Genomic DNA, 18,185 nt, shown 5'->3' on the forward strand with positions numbered 1-18,185 from the left:
GTTTGATTTCTAAACCTGTTGCTAACTCTGTCGCCTAGTCTTTATAAATTCCCTTTTTGCACGTTTAGTTGACATTATTAACTTAGGGTTCCTGATGGCGAGACCGAGACCGAGACTGAGACTGAAACTTCCAAAGTAGTTTTGAATTTCTCGAGACAGAGACTTCGGGAATCCTTAATTACAGCCCTGTTCTGCATCATACAGTTTTTGTAGTTCTAGAATTCTTTTCTCTTTAGATCCAAAAAGTGTAGCCAGATGGAAATTTTCTCTGCATGTTTTTTACGAGGTGTGTGTCCAATCCGTATTTCGTCATCTGAATCTCCTTATTGATATCTTAATTTTTTATCTAAATCATCGTGAAAAAGTAAAAATTCTAGTTTTTAGTGTTTATATTAAATTCCATCTCCAGAAGCAGGAAGCAAAGATGATTTATTTTTAAAATTTATAAACAGTTTATTTCTATAAACAAACCCCACTGACACATCTTGAAATTTTATTTATCAACGCATGCCAATATTATTTTTTTGCAAATTTTAAACTTTTTTATCTTTGAAATTTTCAGCCAGTCTATTTTGGTCATAAATAACGGGAATTAAAAAATAGAAAAAAAAAGTTCATCAGTTTAATCAAATAAAATTGTGAAGCTAATGGTGATGACGCTCATTGAGACACGAGACTGCATTATTCATCTATTTTTAAAAAGACAAATTTTGTTGATGTTGTGATTGCGTAGGAATCGATGTTGAACTACGTAGAAGTATTTGTTTAAGATTGTATCTTGTGGAATAGTATAGTCTTCAATGAGGTTTTAACAACACCTCCTCGCCACATCAATAATGGTGTTAAAAGTGTATTAAATTTGCTAGTGCAACAGCTCCCTGCCTGTGTTCCTTTTTGAAATTTTTCAAACATTTTTGATTTATTTGCATTTAATTGCAATTTATTAGAACCGTTAAATTGCAAGTTTTGATTTAAAAGGCGAATTTGTCATTGCGAATCTGCGAATCTATCACTGGCAATCATCGAATTTGCAAAGAGTATTGCCACTGTGGCCGAATATTAAGTAACAGATTGGATATATATTACCCTCAATTCTGTGAGGATGTGAGTTCAATTCCTATCAGAAGTCGATTTCTCTTAATCATCACATACCCTAGCAAACAATGAGTATACTCACTCAAATGAGTGTACTTATGAGTATATTCATTCGATATAGTTGAGTATGCTTAATTTTAAGAGTATATCCATGAGCATGCTCTTTGTCAGTTCGGGATATAAGTATGTAGTGATGTCGATATGGCCAGAATTCGGACCATACTGATAAAATTACAACAAGCGATGTCTATGAGCTTCAGCTTCTCAGATCATCAATATACATTCTATATAATGAACATACTAAGTAAGACATCCAATTTTCGCTTTTAAATAAAATATTCGCAATTTATTCTGACTATGTACTTAAATGACACATTTATTTAAAATTATTGTTCTATTCATTTATGTAGATTTGCATAATTGAGTAAGTTAGCATCTAAGCAGTAATGAGTAATTTAAAATGAAATAAGAAGATGAGAGAATCAAATTCTCACGTGCAGCACGTGTATGATATACGAACAACATTGTAGATACACTCATATAGTTCTACGACTTAAAAACATTATCATCGATTCTATTAACATTTTAACTCACAACATATGTTTATCATCAGCACATTAAAACCGAAGAAAAAACGCGCGAGTTGATCAAAATTTTGTAGCACGCTTAATTCTATAAATAATGATTGTATACAAAACTCAATCAAAACAGAGAGCAATTATTTTGGAGAAGAGCGAGAATCAAATTTTGAGCATTCATCGAAAATCGAATTTTTTTCGTGTTTTTTCAGTCTAACTCCAACGCTCTTGCTGATCAGACGGTTAAAAATGATTTTTATATTCTTAATAGTTGCCATAGTTGTACTTGTGTATGTGTATTTGACATGGAATTTTGACTATTGGACAAAACGCGGAGTTCCAGCACCAAAAGCAAAGGTTCTTTTTGGTGACTTACCAAATGGATTGACAAGGAAGAAGCATGTCACTTATGACATGCAGAAAATTTATGAGTAAGTAGGAATTTTAGCTTAATTCTTTAAGTCCATTAAAAATGAAAATTTCAGCGATTTCAAGTCCAAAACTCCATTTGTGGGAATAATCCAAACTCGCGATCCACGACTTTTAATTTTGGAACCCGAAGTTGTAAAGGATGTTATGATCAGAAAATTCAACAATTTCCGTAACAGCGAATTTACTGACATGATTGATGTTGAACAAGATCCATTATTTGCACAAAATCCATTCTTCTTGAAAGATGATGAATGGAAGGAAAAGCGAGCCGAAATCACTCCAGCATTCACAACGAACCGATTAAAGGCACTTTATCCACTTATCCAAGACGTCAGTGTTCGTATGGTCAAGTACATTAATACTGAATCCAAGAAAGCCGATCCATTTGATGCTCGTGAATTATCTGCCAAATTCACAACTGATGTAGTCAGCAACTGTATTTTTGGAATCGATGCTGAGTCATTTACCAAAGAAAAGCCAGAAATTCGCGAAATGGGCAGAAGACTCTTGGCACCATCAACGACAGTTTTCTTCAAAATTTTCCTTGTCGAATCTTTCAAATTCCTAAAGAAATTCATCAAAATTCAGTTCATGCAGCTTGACGTAAAGGAATTCTTCATTAATTTGATGCAACAGGCATTGAAATACAGAGAAGAGAAGAAGGTCCAACGTGAAGATTTCCTCGATTATATCATTCAATTGAGGAACAAGAAGCACATTAGTGAATTGGAAATGGCATCACATACGATAAGCTTCTTTTCAGGTATGGCATAATTAAGTGGTTTCTAAGCTAATCAGTTTCAAAATTTGATGTAATTGAGTTTATGTTACGTGTGTAATTTTTAGAGATTGATATGATAAGTCACAGTTTGATAAGAACTTTTAAAGTTTTTGTATGTTCTTAGTAGCTCGCGTGTGACTAATCTTAATTGATTTTCATAATGTAAAATTGACAGAAAATACAGTGCATTACTTAGAGCTGCAGTAAGTACTCTAAGAATAAAACATTACTTTGGAGTGTCTGAAACTTGTTAAAAAAGTCAACCTTTTCAAAATAGACCTAAAAGAGCCTTAATGGTGTAATCATGAGCCAGAATCTAAACCTACCTAGTATACCCTACTCTATCCGTGCAGGACTAAGGTAACCTAAAAAGGGGTGTTACTATATCCTAGGGCAGTTAGGAAGGGGTAGTGTAAGGTTGTTAAAAACAGAATCTGGTGTGTTTTGAAAATGTGTCACATGGAAAATGTGTGGATTTTCATATATATTTACACATATCCACACATTTTTCCCTGTGCACACATGAAATATGTGACATTTGTGTACACATTCTGTAAAACAGAATATGTTTTAACAACCCTGGTGCCTAGGAAAGAATAAATGGGTTGAGCATCTCGGGTAGGTTAAGAAATCGACCCCATGTTCAGCAAAATGCCAAAAAAGCTTTTAATACTGAACCACTCGGGCGTAACATGCACTTAACTACAAAAAAACATTCAAATTGAGCAAACACATTAATTCCATGACACTTTAATCACATTTTATTATATTTATTTTGCTGTGCTGTGTAGATGGTTTTGAGACATCATCGATCGCTATTTCACATGCTCTTTATGAGGTGAGTTCAAATTTTTGATATAAATTGACTGCTAAATATACAATTAAATGTTTTATTTTAATTATCCGGAAGCACACGACGTAGAAATGACCGAAAATCCATCCCGAGACTGACTTGACTTTGGTTTGAGGACTGATTTCATCGAATCTGGCTTGGGACCAGAGTAAGTGTTGCCAGGGACTGGATTTTCGACCATTTTTATGCTGTAATATTTGAAAATGAGGAACCTTCACCCACTGACTACGCTCCATACTTTAAACAACCTTTCAACCCTGATAAAACTCCATTTAGACATCCAAAAATGACATCCAATCTTATCAATAATATTTTTCCAATTTCTTATCATCAACAGCTGGCAAAGAACAAACGTGTCCAAGATAAACTACGCGACGAAGTAAACAAACACTGCGATAATAATGGACAGCTTAACTTTGAGAAATTGAATGAAATTGATTATCTTGATCAAGTATTTCATGAAGCTTTACGTTTGCATCCACCAGCAGTTATTACATCAAGAATGTGCTCAGAAATTACTGATTTGGAATATGATGGAAAGAAGGTTACAGTTGAGAAGGGAATGAATGTTTACGTTCCAATTATGCAGATCCATTATGATGCTGATTACTTTGTGGAACCAAAGAGCTTCCATCCTGAAAGATTTGATGATGGAGCAATGAAGGATTATCTTGATCGATGTGTGTTGATGCCTTTTGGAGGTGGACCGAGGTAGGAATTTGATATTTAATGCTGTGGTCTATTAACTCCCTGATTTGTTCCTTAATATAGAATCTGCCTTGGAATGAGATTTGCTCTACTTCAAAGTAAAGCTGCTCTGGCTGCAATTGTCAGAAACTTCGAAATGTCAGTCAACGAGAAGACAGCTGATCCATTGATCATCGATCCAAAGGAATTTTTGAACATTAAAACTGGTGGATTGTGGCTTAATTTCAAGCCTTTAAGCGAAGAATAAGAAATCGGCAACTGATAACACGAGCCAAAATTATTAATGGCATTTGACATTTGGCACAACCAAATATAGTAATGTATGCTGTTTATGGCTATCTAATCGAGATTCATGCTTATCATTTTACCTGTCAATAATTTTAATATATGTATTTTTGTGACACAATGTAAGAGTTGATAATAAAACTTTAGTAAAAACAAACAAGGAGCGCTCAAGTGTTATTAGCTAGATTAAGTTGATTCCATGCATTTTATGGTTTTAATGGCAAAGGTTACACTCTCTAAATAGAACACGGTGTAAAAATGGTCGTGCATAGGTCTGCATGTAGACTTGGTTCTGATTTGAGGCCGAATTTAGGGGAGCCGAATTGTGACCCAATCTGAAATGAACCGCTGTCGACCAAGTTCTGTGATGGGTTATGCACCTTAACGGATAGATTAAGAGCTCATCCAAACGACTTTATCTTACTATTCAGGTAAAGCAGCCTTAAAATCAGGATAGGAATGTTAAAGTATAAAGTCTACTATTTCCAAATTGAACATGGACAAAAAAAGCAACAGAATACAAACTGGATTGAACTAACAATGACGACTCAAAGCAAACCAATCACCAAACATGGAATCAAAATTTAAGATTGGTTAAGCCTGATGAGCATGGGGTTGGGCCTTAATTACATGCAGAGTTGTAATGGCCGATGTCGGCGACCGAGAGAATCGGCCAGTCGTTCATTGATTTTTATCGGGCATTGTTTTTTATCGCTCGCCGTTTTTTATCTGCCACCGTTTTTGGACGCCCGATTTAATCAGGACGTTTCACAACTCTTATTCCATGCTTTGAGATTCATGTGCTTTGAGTCGTCGTTGTTAATTTAATCCAGGCATGGGTTTAAGCTTTGCATTCCTTTCAGATGAGTGCATGAATCTTCCATGGAGTTGGAAAATAGACATAAAACTCAAATTATTACTTAGCATTAAAATCTCATTCATAAACAACTTCAAACGCCCTGATCACATGTGCTATACATGCATAAACACGACATAAACAAACTATTATGTCATGCCGGCAAAAATAATTCATTTATTTTCTCATTTCCAACCACAACAGAGAGAATTTCAAAAACAGAGACGTTAAAAAAGAAGAAAAAAATTTAAAGTGAGAATTGAAGAAGCGACACAAATGGAAGTGAATATATTCATTACATCAGTCTAACTCCAACGCTCTTACTGATCAGTTGACAAAAAAATGATTTTCATATTCTTAATAGTTGCAATAGTTGTACTTGTGTATGTGTACCTAACATGGAATTTTGACTATTGGTCCAAACGCGGTGTTCCATCACCAAAGGCAAAAGTTCTACTCGGTGACTTACCAAATGGGCTGTTAAGGAAGGAAAATGTGATTTATGATATTGCAAAGATTTACAAGTAAGAACAGCTTTTTTGTTTATTCATTTAGATCATTAATGAAATTTTTCACATTAAGTGATTTCAAGGCCAAAACTCCATTTGTGGGAATAATTCAGACGCGTGACCCTCTTTTATTAGTATTAGAACCTGAATTAATCAAAGATGTTCTCATCAGAAAATTTAATAATTTTCGTAATAGCAAATTTATTGAGATGATTGATGTAGAACAAGACCCGCTGTTTGCAAAGAATCCATTCTTCTTGAAGGATGATGAATGGAAGGAAAAGAGAGCCGAAATCACTCCAGCATTCACAACAAACCGATTAAAGGCACTTTATCCACTTATCCAAGACGTCAGTGGCCGAATGATCAAGTACATAACAACTGAGTCCAAAAAATCCGATCCATTTGAAGCTCGTGAATTATCTGCTAAATTCACAACTGATGTGGTCAGCAACTGTATTTTTGGAATCGATGCTGAGTCATTTATCAAAGAAAAGCCTGAAATTCGTGAAATGGGCAGAAGACTCTTTGCATTATCAACAACAATGTTCATCAAAATGTTCCTCGTTGAATCATTTCCAATTTTTCAAAAAATCGTTAAAATTCAGTTTATGCCCACAGATGTTAAAGAATTCTTTGTAAATCTTATGGAACAGGCATTAAAGTACAGAGAAGAGAAAAATATTCAACGCGAAGATTTTCTCGATCATGTCATTCAGTTGAGGAACAAGAAGCATATAAGTGAATTGGAAATGGCATCACATACGATTAGTTTCTTTTCAGGTATGAGTCAAGTATCACGAATGAATATGAATAGTACAAATTGGCTAATTAATGAAAATCGGGTAGTAAACTGGCGTGACTCTTATATGTAGCCGGATTCCATATAAATCCGGTAAAATGTCAAAGTTATGTCAGTTTGGTACCGGATTTTGGACCAATGAACCGTATTGAGTATTGAGGCTATTAGGTCTAACAATTTAGAACTACGTCCGATTGTAACTTGGGGCTTAATATTGGCTACGTGCCACTAAGAGAGGAACGGATTTTTGGAAAAATACTTCAATTTTCTAGGGATTTTCATAAAAAGATCCCAAAACCACAATAAATTTTTGGTCCATAGCCATCCTGAAGATCCCAAATCCATTCAGGCTAAGTCGTTGATACGGGCATTGATGGATGCAATCGGACGTAGTTTGCAGTTCCAGACTCTTTAGACAGTTTATGCCATAATATTGTAAAAATTTATTTCAGATGGTTTCGAAACTTCATCAGTTGCCATAGCCCATACACTTTATGAGTTAGGCAAGAACCCTCGTGTCCAAAACAAACTCCGCGATGAAGTTAACAAGCATTGGGACAACAATAATCAACTAAACTTCGAAACATTGAACGAATTATCTTATCTTGACCAAGTCTTCCATGAAGCTTTGAGAATGCATCCACCAGCGACTGTTTTAGCAAAAGCATGCAATGAAACAGTTGATCTTGAATATGATGGAAAGAAAGTTAATGTCGAGAAAGGAATTACTGTCTATATTCCAATTTATTCAGTTCATTATGATGCTGAATACTTTTTGGAACCAAAGAGTTTCCATCCTGAAAGATTTGATGATGGTGCTATGAAGGATTATCTTGATCGATGTGTCTTTATGCCTTTTGGAGGTGGACCAAGGTAGGAATTTAAAATTTAATGCTGTGCAGAGATTGAAGTCGACTTGAATTTTATATGGAGTCGTGTCTTCCTGAGTTGACTTTTTCATACAATATCTGAGCCGACTTCAAACTCTAAAGCTGCATTTTTGGAATTTATCGTTTTATTTCCTAACATAGAATCTGCCTTGGAATGAGATTTGCTATACTACAAAGTAAAGCTGCTATCGCTTCAATTATTCGTAACTTTGAGATATCAGTCAACGAAAAGACACAAGAACCATTGATTATAGAACCAAAGGAGTTTTTGAACGTAAAAGTTGGAGGATTGTGGTTGAACTTTAAGCCTTTAAATGAAGAATAAATAAAGATTCGAAAATATATTGTAATAAATAACAGGAGCGTATTCAGGATTTTAGGAAGAAGATGTTGAGATGGTTGATATAACAAGAAGTGACATGGTGCCAGGGACGAAGCTAGATTTTTTCGTGAGAGTTTCGAATTTTTTACTCGAAAACCCCTAAGTTGAAATTTATTTTTGAAAGAAAGGAATTTTGACCCACAACCATAACCCATCCTACCCCCCCTTTCCCTTCTTACTATGCCTCTGCTTGACACCATATTTGTTTCATACATACAATTAGCTTTAACTCTTTTAGTTTGCAGAGTTTTGTGTTTTACTTTTTCAATTTATATTTCTGAATAATCCACTGTCTAGAGCAGTTAAAGATAACCGATGTGTCGCCATTTTTTTTTTTTGAAAATTTCATGAACAGTATTCTATGTGCGGTTTCAGTCTAGGCTTAACTCCAAGGTGTGCAGTTTAAAAAGGTTGCCCATAATTGGTCTAAATTAGTATCCAGAGAGAGTAGGGACGGAAGCCTCTTGGACATAGTTCTTCAATATTTTCTTGAGTTTTTTTCCCAACAGGCAAAGGACATGCTCTCGAGAGCTTGCTCAATTAATGTATAATAGATGAGCACACTAGTGAGCATAACTCTGACATTAATCGGCTCCTGAGAGCACGCAACGCACTGCACAGTCTTTGCCTGCTAGAATTTGAAACAAACTTCCACAAAAAACCATCTCTGACTACGCTCCTGTCACAGTCTATAAGATAACCATTTCAGAATAAAATCACATTTAATCTATTCCCATATTTGGTATCTAATCAAGATTTAATTTTTAATTAACAAATGACTTTGCCTCACAACGGAACAAAAAAAGAAAATAATTTTATTTAATATGTATCAAGCGAAATGAAGCTCAAAATAAAAAACTATAAATGACTTCCTTTCAATTCAAAACTGTGAAGTTCTTTATTATTCTCATCACATGTGTGTTTTGTGTATAAAAATGAGAAGCCGCTTCCAACATCAAATTATGTTCAGCTGCTAAAATTAAATTTTTACGTGTGGACGCAAAAATGAAAACAGAGAGAAAAACAAGAAATTCTCTCAAAATTTATGGATTTAGGAGCGAGAGTCACACAAAATATTTTTTCGTTCTCAGTCTAGTTCCAACATTTTAGAAGTAAAGTCGCAAAAAAAATGATTGTTTTCATATTTTTGGTATTTGCTGTTGCTGCGCTTATATATACTTATTTAGTATGGAACTTCAGTTATTGGGCTAAGCGACGTGTTCAGTCACCGAAAGCAAGAGTCCTGCTCGGTAACTTACCGAATGGAATTTTAAGGAATAAAAATGTGGTCTACGATTTTGAGAAAATTTACAAGTAAGGAAATTCGAGTTGGTCTCTCAATTTTTGATCATTTCATGTCTATTTATTCATTTTCAGACGATATAAAGGAAAGGTTCCATTTGTTGGCCTCGTTCAACTCCGTGACCCACGTTTAATGATTTTAGAACCCGAATTAATTAAAGATGTTCTCGTCCGCAAATTTCATCACTTCAGAAATAATGAATTTTCATATCTAATTGATACAGAACTGGATCCATTATTTGCAAAGAATCCATTCCTCTTAAGAGATGATGAATGGAAGGAAAAGAGAGCTGAAATCACTCCAGCATTCACAACAAATCGATTAAAGGCACTTTATCCACTTATTCAAGACGTCAGTGTTCGTATGGTCAAGTACATTAATACAGAAGTCAAGAAAGCTGATCCATTTGATGCTCGTGAATTATCTGCTAAATTCACAACTGATGTAGTCAGCAACTGTATTTTCGGAATCGATGCTGAGTCATTTACCAAAGAAAAACCGGAAATTCGTGAAATGGGCAGAAGACTTTTTTCACAATCAGCATGGATTTTTGTCAAAATGATCATCCTTGAGTCCTTCAAGTTCCTTCAAGGATTTATCAAAATTCAATTTACTGAATTGGAAGTCCAACAATTTTTCGTTGATCTTATGAAGCAGGCATTGAAATACAGAGAAGAGAAGAAGGTCCAACGCGAGGATTTCCTCGATTTTGTGATCCAGTTGAGGAACAAGAAGAACATCAGTGAATTGGAAATGGCATCACATACAATTAGCTTCTTTTCAGATGGATTTGAGGTAGATATGAGGAATTAAAGGAGTGGAATTGATTGAAATGTCCAGAAATGTGTTAAAATTGAACAATCAGTTCCGTGACCTTCGGAAATATTTAGAGGAGTTTGACAATTTATTCTTAATTATTCCAGACATCGTCTATTGCTATTTCACATGCTTTATATGAGGTGAGTATGCTTTTGTGAGATAATAAGTCATGGTTCAGCACTTTACTTGAACATTGGGCATTAATATCATCGAGACATTCTTATGTCTTGTCATCCATCATGTCCTTTCAGAGCACTCTCATGTCCTGTCATTTAATGAGCACTCATGTCCTGCTCGAGTTAGTCATACCTACTCTGAACATGAATTTGCTACAGCCATGACTTAGTATCTCATCTACTTTAACTTATTAGAGTCAATATATAACTTACATTGCCAATTTCTCAAATCATTTCCCAAACAGATCGCCAAGAACAAACGCGTCCAGGCTAAACTTCGCGAGGAAGTCAGAAGCAATTTGGACAAGAATGGACAAATCAGCTTCGAGAAGCTCCAAGAAATGACTTATCTTGATCAAGTCTTCCACGAAGCTTTACGTATGCATCCACCACTAATGATTACATCAAGATTATGCTCAGAAGATGTTGAATTGGAATATGATGGAAAGAAAGTTACAGTCGAAAAGGGAATGAATGTATTTATTCCATACTTGTGGGTTCATTATGATCCAGAGAACTTTTTGGAACCAACAAATTTCCATCCTGAGAGATTTGATGATGGTGCATTGAAGGATTATTTGGATCGTTGTGTGTTGATGCCATTTGGTGGTGGTCCAAGGTAAGCCAAAGCAAAATAATCCATAACAGACAATGAGCTTGCTGACCTAAATGAGCATTCTCATAGCCTGATTCTTCTCGGTTCGTCTGACTTAAGTTCCTAATACTCAATTTATTCTATTTCATACAGAATCTGCCTCGGAATGAGATTTGCCTTACTTCAAAGTAAAGCTGCACTCGCCACAGTCATCGCTAACTTCGAAATATCAGTCAATTCAAAGACACAAGACAGTCCATTGGTTATTGATCCAATTGAATTTTTGAACATCAAAACTGGAGGTTTGTGGTTGGATTTCAAGCCATTAAGTGACGAATAATTTATGAAAGACAGCAAAGGATTATTAAGCATCACAACTTTTGTAATAATATGTATTGATGTAAATTTAATTTTATTGAATTAATTATTTGAGTCGAATAAATTTTTTATATCAATTTAATAGTTTTGGTATTTTATTTAAAACTTTGTCACATCATGTATTCAGCATTTTAAGACTTTTTCGTCTCATGGAAGCGGTGGAGACCATAAATTCATAAATCAAAATGTGCAATTTAAGTGTAAGGATTTGGAAATGCTCCGCAAACCTACATGACCTTTTAAAATGCACAAGCCTATAGTTCTCTGCTGTACTTATAGTTCGTCCAAGGCTGCAGGCTTACGTTTTTTAAGTAAAGGCAATGGCAGTTTTGGACGAAACCATACCTTTAAGCCACACATCAGTGAATTTAAATTAAGTCAAGGCATAGAAATAGTATACAACAGTTCCACATTTAAGTCCGGATGCCAGAGGAGTCCTTATTTTTGGAATGGACTATGTCCAATGAAGTCTTACCTCCTCTGATTGCGACAAAATGTTCGAGTTCCGGTTGCACAATATATTGTCTTGTCACAAGCCAACGTGACTATAGCATGTGATCGGATTTTACAAAAATCAGAATCGAAACCTGAGTGATGTCGGCTTGAGAACACTATTTTCTGTTTTTTCATCCCGTATGCCTTTCAAGCTTGATAAAGCCTGTCTCTTTGCTAATATTTGCATGCGCTGCTCACAATTTGATTACATAATAATCCAATGACCCTCAGTAAATTAAATAATAATTTAAACTAATCAAAGTTCTCTTTTTGGAATTAAATGATAGCAACATACATATATGGAACTACGCTACATATATGGAAATGAATTGTTATCAATTTCTTATCATTTTGTTTTCAAAAACTTATTTTTGTTTCCATTAAACAGCTGGCAAAAAAATAAACGTGTCCAGGATAAATTACGTAATGTAATCAAAAAAACATCCGTGACGTTGAGCAACAAGCTTCAAAAAATGTCTTATCTCGATCAGGTTTTTTTGTGAAGCTTTTTGTGATGGATGTGACACACTTGTGACGTCATCAAGAATGTTGGAAGGAATTTGTTGATTTTGAATATTATGGAATTAAAGTGACGTTGAATATGATTGGGAAGGAAATCAATGTTTAGGTTCTAATAAATATTAGAGAGTCATTGTCCGAATAGCACATCCTGGTTTTTAAGGCACCGTTTCGACCCGGATTAACGATAAGACGCAAAGTTGCTCTGACGGCATTATTCAAAGGCTTATTCAGATCACTATGGATTTATACTATTTCGAGATGGATCGAGGTGTGCATTTGCTTGGTTAATATTAGTCCGAAAAGCATTATTTGTTTAATTGATTCTGGAAGTCAAGCCGGTCTGGAAGTCACAACGGTCTCGAAGTCACGCCGGTCTAGAAGTCATGACGGTCTAGAAGTCACGCTGGTCTACAAGTCACGTCGGTCTAGAAAACACGCCGGTCTGAAAGTCACACCGGTCTAGAAGTCAAGCTGGTCTAGAAAACACGCCGGTCTGAAAATCACACCGGTCGAGAAGTCAAGCTGGTCTGAAAGTCACGCCGGTCTAGAAGTCAAGCTGGTCAAGAAGTCAAGCCGGTCTAGAAGTCAAGCTGGTCAAGAAGTCAAGCCGATCTGGAAGTCACTCAGAGATCGCCACGACCTGGAAGTTGCTCCAGCCTAACTTTTTCCCACACCTAATCTGTTTCAGCATGTGATTTGTCTTGTCACAAAATAAAGCTTCTCTTGCTGTAATAATCTAAAACTATGAAGTCACAGTTACCTGAAAAACCCAAAAGACAATCCATTCCTTATCAACAAAAATTAAGTTCCAAAATTAAAACTGGAGGCATTTGTGCGAATTTTAAGCTTTTGAACAACTTTTGAATAAGTTATAAAAATAAATCGGACTTCAGATATTAAAAAGATTACGTCTAGACTGGTGGGATTTTTTATCTTTCACATCCAGTTCTAACAAGACCACAACGAATAGATTCCAACCTATCTTATCGACCTTAATTCTTATCACATTTGTAGAATTTCATTTTTTTTTTATATTTTAAATCGAAATTAAAGCTTGATATGTGTCAGTACTATTTTAAAATTCAAACAAAAATGTTGACTATTTTACTTCTGTTATTTATTGTGGCGATAATTTATTATTATCTCAAGTGGAATTATGATTTTTGGCAAGTTCGCGGTGTTCCATACGAGAAGCCTGTATTGTTTTTCGGTAATTTTAAGAAATCAATGACAAGACTCAGGCACGTGTCGGATGATTTTTCTGAATTTTATAAGTGAGTATAATTTAATTGGAAGTTATGATTATTGATATTTGATTTGGGGGCTAAGTGGCATGTTATTGGGAATATAGACTGTAGTTGACTGTTTTAAGAGGTGTACTTGAGGATGGGGTGGGATGCTCAGCTTCAAAATCTCGTATTTTGTGATTTTCTTAGAAGATTTAAGCATTGAACCGTCTTGACATTAGCTAACTTAAGAATCCCTAATTCACAGAAATTAAAAAAATTTTCGAACTAAAAAATTAAGCATTGAACTATTTCTTAGTTGGTTAAGATGAATTGTTGGTCATGTAGGGTGTGTAGTTTAGCCAACTTTTCTGTGGACCTTCTGATCTGAAAAAGCATTCAAAACTTTTCTGTGGAAAGGTAAATCTACACTTTAGGGTGGGCCAATATATTAATTTTCACATGTGCTAAGATTAGCGGTCATGTAGATCACTTGTTATCCACGGCATCGCTAAGAAAGCTCCTTAAGTGTGCTCTATCGTTAGCAAAATGCATCCCAATTAATAATGACCCAAGCAGCACATTTTATAATCAGAAGTGTGATGATACGTCACCACATTGACGGCTAGACGTAAAGATACTTTGACCACAACAGAACGGTTGTTTTCGGCAAATTTTCGTTCCATTTTTACTTCCAAAAATAAAATTTGCTTTACATCCTGTTGTTCGGGTCAAGTGCAATATTCTCACTATCAACAGTGTACTTCCATTCGCATAAACAGCTTCATTATAATCTCCCAAACCTTTGAGTACAGTACGTCGAATTGCAATTTTCGTCGTAAAAAATTAATTGATGATATAAGTCGGAACAAGAATGGGTCTATCTTGATAATTCGTCGCAAAATGAATCAAAATCAGCCATCATTGTGTTGTTAGGGAATTTCGTGTCTTACAAACTTTGTGCCATTTACTTACTTACTTACTTCCTTGGCTGGGGCGCACGAGGGCCCATTGCCGCGCGTAGGGAATGTCTGAAGACTATCTTTCGGAACCTTTTGCAAGTTGTGCCATTTAAGATAGCTTAAACCAAACCCTGAGTCAATTTATCAATAATTCCATCGACATACCTCCAGAATGTCCATGAATCTACTTACAAGACTTAGACTCAATTCAGACTTACTTCTTTTATTTTGATAAAAAAAATAAATATTATGAAACGCAATTTTTTTGTTTCGTAAACACTTGGGCAGTCACGTTAAATTAGTCATTGAATCACATAACTGAGATTTCTTATCAAACGCAGAGGATTTAAAACTAAGTTTTAAGATATAAATCGACCTTCTTGTGCAACCTTCCGTTTGGGATTAATAAATTTCGCAGTAAAAATATTAATTAAATTCTTTTCATTTCCAGCAAATACAAAGGAACTGCAAACTTCATTGGAATCTTCCAAATGCGCGAACCTCGAATTATGGTCATCGAGCCTAAGCTGGTCAATGAAGTTCTAATCAGAAAATTCAACCATTTTAGTGCCAATGAATTCAGCAAAATTTTCAATCCAAAAATTGATCCTTTATTCACAAGAAATCCATTTTTGGCAAGCGGTGACGCATGGAAGGAATATCGTAGTGAAATTGCCACAGCATTCTCATCGGTCCGATTGAGAACAATGTATCCAATTATTGAATCAATTCTCGACAATTTACATAGTCAAGTGATTTATCACATAAATCAGCCATTTGAAGCACGAGAATTGTCACTCAGATTCACAGCTGACATCGTCTCCAATTGTATATTCAATCTTAATTCTGACTGTTTGTCAGGTTGCAGTAAAGTCAGAACAATGTCAAAAAAGTTGTCATCGCCGCCCAAAAAGACAGTCTTTTTCATGATTTTAGCTGAAATTTTTCCAATTTGCCGTAAATTCCTTCCAATGAAATTCATAACCGATGACGTCGAGGAATTTTTTCTCGACTTTTTTGAACGCTCAATGCGATTAAGAAAGCGCACTGGAATTAAGGTTGATGATTTTCTGGATTATGTGATTTCGTTAAGGGAAAAAAAGAAATTATCACACAAAGACGTTGCTGGACATTTGACGACGTTCTTTAGTGATGGAATGGAGACAACAAGCCTTTTAATTGCACATACGTTATATGAGGTGAGTGAATTTATGAATGCATGGATTAAGAAATCTATTTTAATGCTTCCTTTTTTTTTCTTTATCAGATAGCAAATAATGAGGGGGTTCAGTGCAAACTGCGCGATGAAATTAATAGATATATTGATACTTACGACGAAATATCATATGATGTGCTTAATGAAATGGCTTATCTTGAACTTGTCATAGCTGGTAAGAATATTAATCATGATATGATATATTTTTAAAATTAAATAAGTGCCGCATTGTCGGATATTTTTATCTACTTTAAAGTGCGATGGATATTTAAAAGTATTTTTAGATAATGCGCAATATCATGCATTATTTTCAGATAATGCGCATAGTAATTGAATTTATTTTTAGATATCACGCATTAAAGTCTTTACAACTTTAACTGGTATTTTCCAACTACGTATTTTCCACAACTCAAAAATTTCCCATCTGATAACAAAATACGTAACTAATATCTCATTTATTTATCTCCCTATAGAAACATTACGGCTACACCCACCATTCACAATAATATCAAAAGAATGTACATCAGATGTTCGACTAGAAGTGACAAAAGGAAGAACAGTCTTGATAGAAAAAGGAACAAATGTTTACATTCCATTATACCAAATCCAAAATGATCCCGAATACTTCCCAAAACCAAAGGAATTCATACCCGAAAGATGTTCACATCACTACAGTTACGACGGCTTGTACTTGCCATTTGGAAATGGCACAAGACAATGTTTAGGAATGAAATTTGCATCGATGGTATGTAAAGCAGCTGTTGTGCAACTTGTGAGGAGTTTTAAAATAACTGTAAACAGCAGGACGAGTGAGGAACTGAAAATAGATCCAAATGAGTTTTTGAATATTAAGAAAGGTGGATTGTGGCTTAATTTCAAGCCTGTACACATGTTCCAGATTTAAATTTTAAGTGATTATTGTGAAATTAATAAGCAAGACTGCACACCTCAATGCAAGACTAGATTTTTAATATTTATTTTTTGGATAATATTTATTGATATTTTTAAGGAATTTTTTGATATTTTTAAGTAGTTTTAAGGGGTACTCAGGGGTCAGGCACTGCTGAAGTCCAGTACTGTACCTGCTGTACTTATTGAACTTATATGAATGGACAGGACTGTACCTACTGTATGGAAAATACATTAAGTACAGTAATATACTCACTTGACTTACTGTACTTACTGAAAAGTACAATACTGTCCGTCACAGCACTTAATGGACATTAAGTACAGGACTGTCCATTAAAGTACCTGACCCTGGGTTCTACTGCATACATTTAAGGGTGTAGTGGGTATGGTAAGGGACTTTAACTTACAAAATTCTTCAAAAAATGACCATAAACCCATAGAGTCCATTACCTTCCCAACTACCCCCAAAATCAAGATCACCAAGAGATTAGATTAGCAAGTAACTAGATCAGTAGTGTAAATTACATAACCATATGTGATAATAAATATTTAATGACATTATTAAGTGATAAGACATGTGAGTGAATTATTTTTTTTTCGTCACAGCACTTGTTTTGGCCATATGCTGATAAGATTTGTGTATTTTTAAGTTTCAGCAGTTAAGAAGAATTATTTGAACATTGTATTCAAACATTTTGAAAATCATATGATTGGAAACTTATTTTTTTTGTTGTGCGTGATGATTTAATGCCGAGAATGAGTTTTTGTCATGCTTTTTGTAAGATTAGAAAGCACGTGGAATGTGTGATAATTATTGTGAAAGAGATTTGATGTAATAGGATGAAGTAAGAGAGTTTCAGGATTTATTATTAGGGTTCGTCCAAAAATGCAGGCCTGCAGCATGAAACGAACTATAAGATACTACTGAAAACTGCAGGCAAGTGTATCTAAAACTCAAGAAATGCAGCACTAAACTCTTGGCCGAAAGAAGAGTTTTAAGTATGTTGAAGGATTCCTTTCTATCAAGGTGTGTGATAAGGATTCAGACTTAGTATTTGGCCAGACATTGACACAGTTTTAACAAAAAAGCATACGGCGTACACATTTCTATACCGTGTGCTTTTCGGATTATCATATTCGATCATTTTGCCAATTTTACACTCTAGTTTCATCATATCATTCGAAACTTCACACCTTTTTATCCGGCCTATACAAGATTTTCAACGACGCAATAATCTCAAACAAATGTAATCGTGAAAATGCTTAGGGGCCGTTCACTTATTACGTTACGCAAACAAACGAATTTCAAGACCCTCCTTCCTCCTCTCGTTACAAAATGAACATGCAAAAAAAAATTTGGTTTAGAAATTTACAAAATCGTCAGACTCCCCCTCACCCCTAAAAATCGAACGT

The 18,185-nt window shown here is 34.9% G+C and overlaps 2 protein-coding genes across 2 annotated transcripts; both read left to right on the plus strand.

The window, feature by feature from the left end:
• Positions 1-1,876: 1,876 nt before the first annotated feature.
• LOC139088514 (uncharacterized) lies at positions 1,877-17,344 on the plus strand. The gene is made up of 13 exons (XM_070637775.1): positions 1,877-2,104; positions 2,159-2,868; positions 3,678-3,724; positions 4,077-4,450; positions 4,511-4,692; positions 5,920-6,112; positions 6,171-6,880; positions 7,352-7,772; positions 7,931-8,111; positions 13,513-13,733; positions 15,099-15,846; positions 15,915-16,038; positions 16,337-17,344. The coding sequence occupies exons 1-13, from the start codon at positions 1,923-1,925 to the stop codon at positions 16,765-16,767; spliced, it is 4,524 nt and encodes a 1,507-aa protein (XP_070493876.1). The 5' UTR covers positions 1,877-1,922; the 3' UTR covers positions 16,768-17,344.
• Positions 9,257-11,524, plus strand: LOC139088787 (probable cytochrome P450 28a5). The gene is made up of 5 exons (XM_070638078.1): positions 9,257-9,485; positions 9,549-10,269; positions 10,398-10,433; positions 10,715-11,088; positions 11,218-11,524. The coding sequence occupies exons 1-5, from the start codon at positions 9,301-9,303 to the stop codon at positions 11,402-11,404; spliced, it is 1,503 nt and encodes a 500-aa protein (XP_070494179.1). The 5' UTR covers positions 9,257-9,300; the 3' UTR covers positions 11,405-11,524.
• Positions 17,345-18,185: the final 841 nt, after the last annotated feature.

Source organism: Chironomus tepperi, unplaced genomic scaffold (assembly GCF_022539635.2).
Source record: "Chironomus tepperi strain 1889 unplaced genomic scaffold, CSIRO-AGI_Ctep_v1 contig_12, whole genome shotgun sequence".
Taxonomy (NCBI): domain Eukaryota; kingdom Metazoa; phylum Arthropoda; class Insecta; order Diptera; family Chironomidae; genus Chironomus; species Chironomus tepperi.

Coding starts and splice junctions, on each gene's coding strand:
- LOC139088514 (XM_070637775.1), top strand. CDS start 1,923: ATGATTTTTATATTCTTAATAGTTGCCATAGTTGTACTTGTGTATGTG. Junction 7,773..7,930: donor CCTTTTGGAGGTGGACCAAG/GTAGGAATTTAA, acceptor TTCCTAACATAG/AATCTGCCTTGGAATGAGAT. Junction 8,112..13,512: donor TTAAGCCTTTAAATGAAGAA/TAAATAAAGATT, acceptor TCGAAATTAAAG/CTTGATATGTGTCAGTACTA.
- LOC139088787 (XM_070638078.1), top strand. CDS start 9,301: ATGATTGTTTTCATATTTTTGGTATTTGCTGTTGCTGCGCTTATATAT. Junction 9,486..9,548: donor GATTTTGAGAAAATTTACAA/GTAAGGAAATTC, acceptor ATTCATTTTCAG/ACGATATAAAGGAAAGGTTC. Junction 10,434..10,714: donor TTTCACATGCTTTATATGAG/GTGAGTATGCTT, acceptor TTTCCCAAACAG/ATCGCCAAGAACAAACGCGT.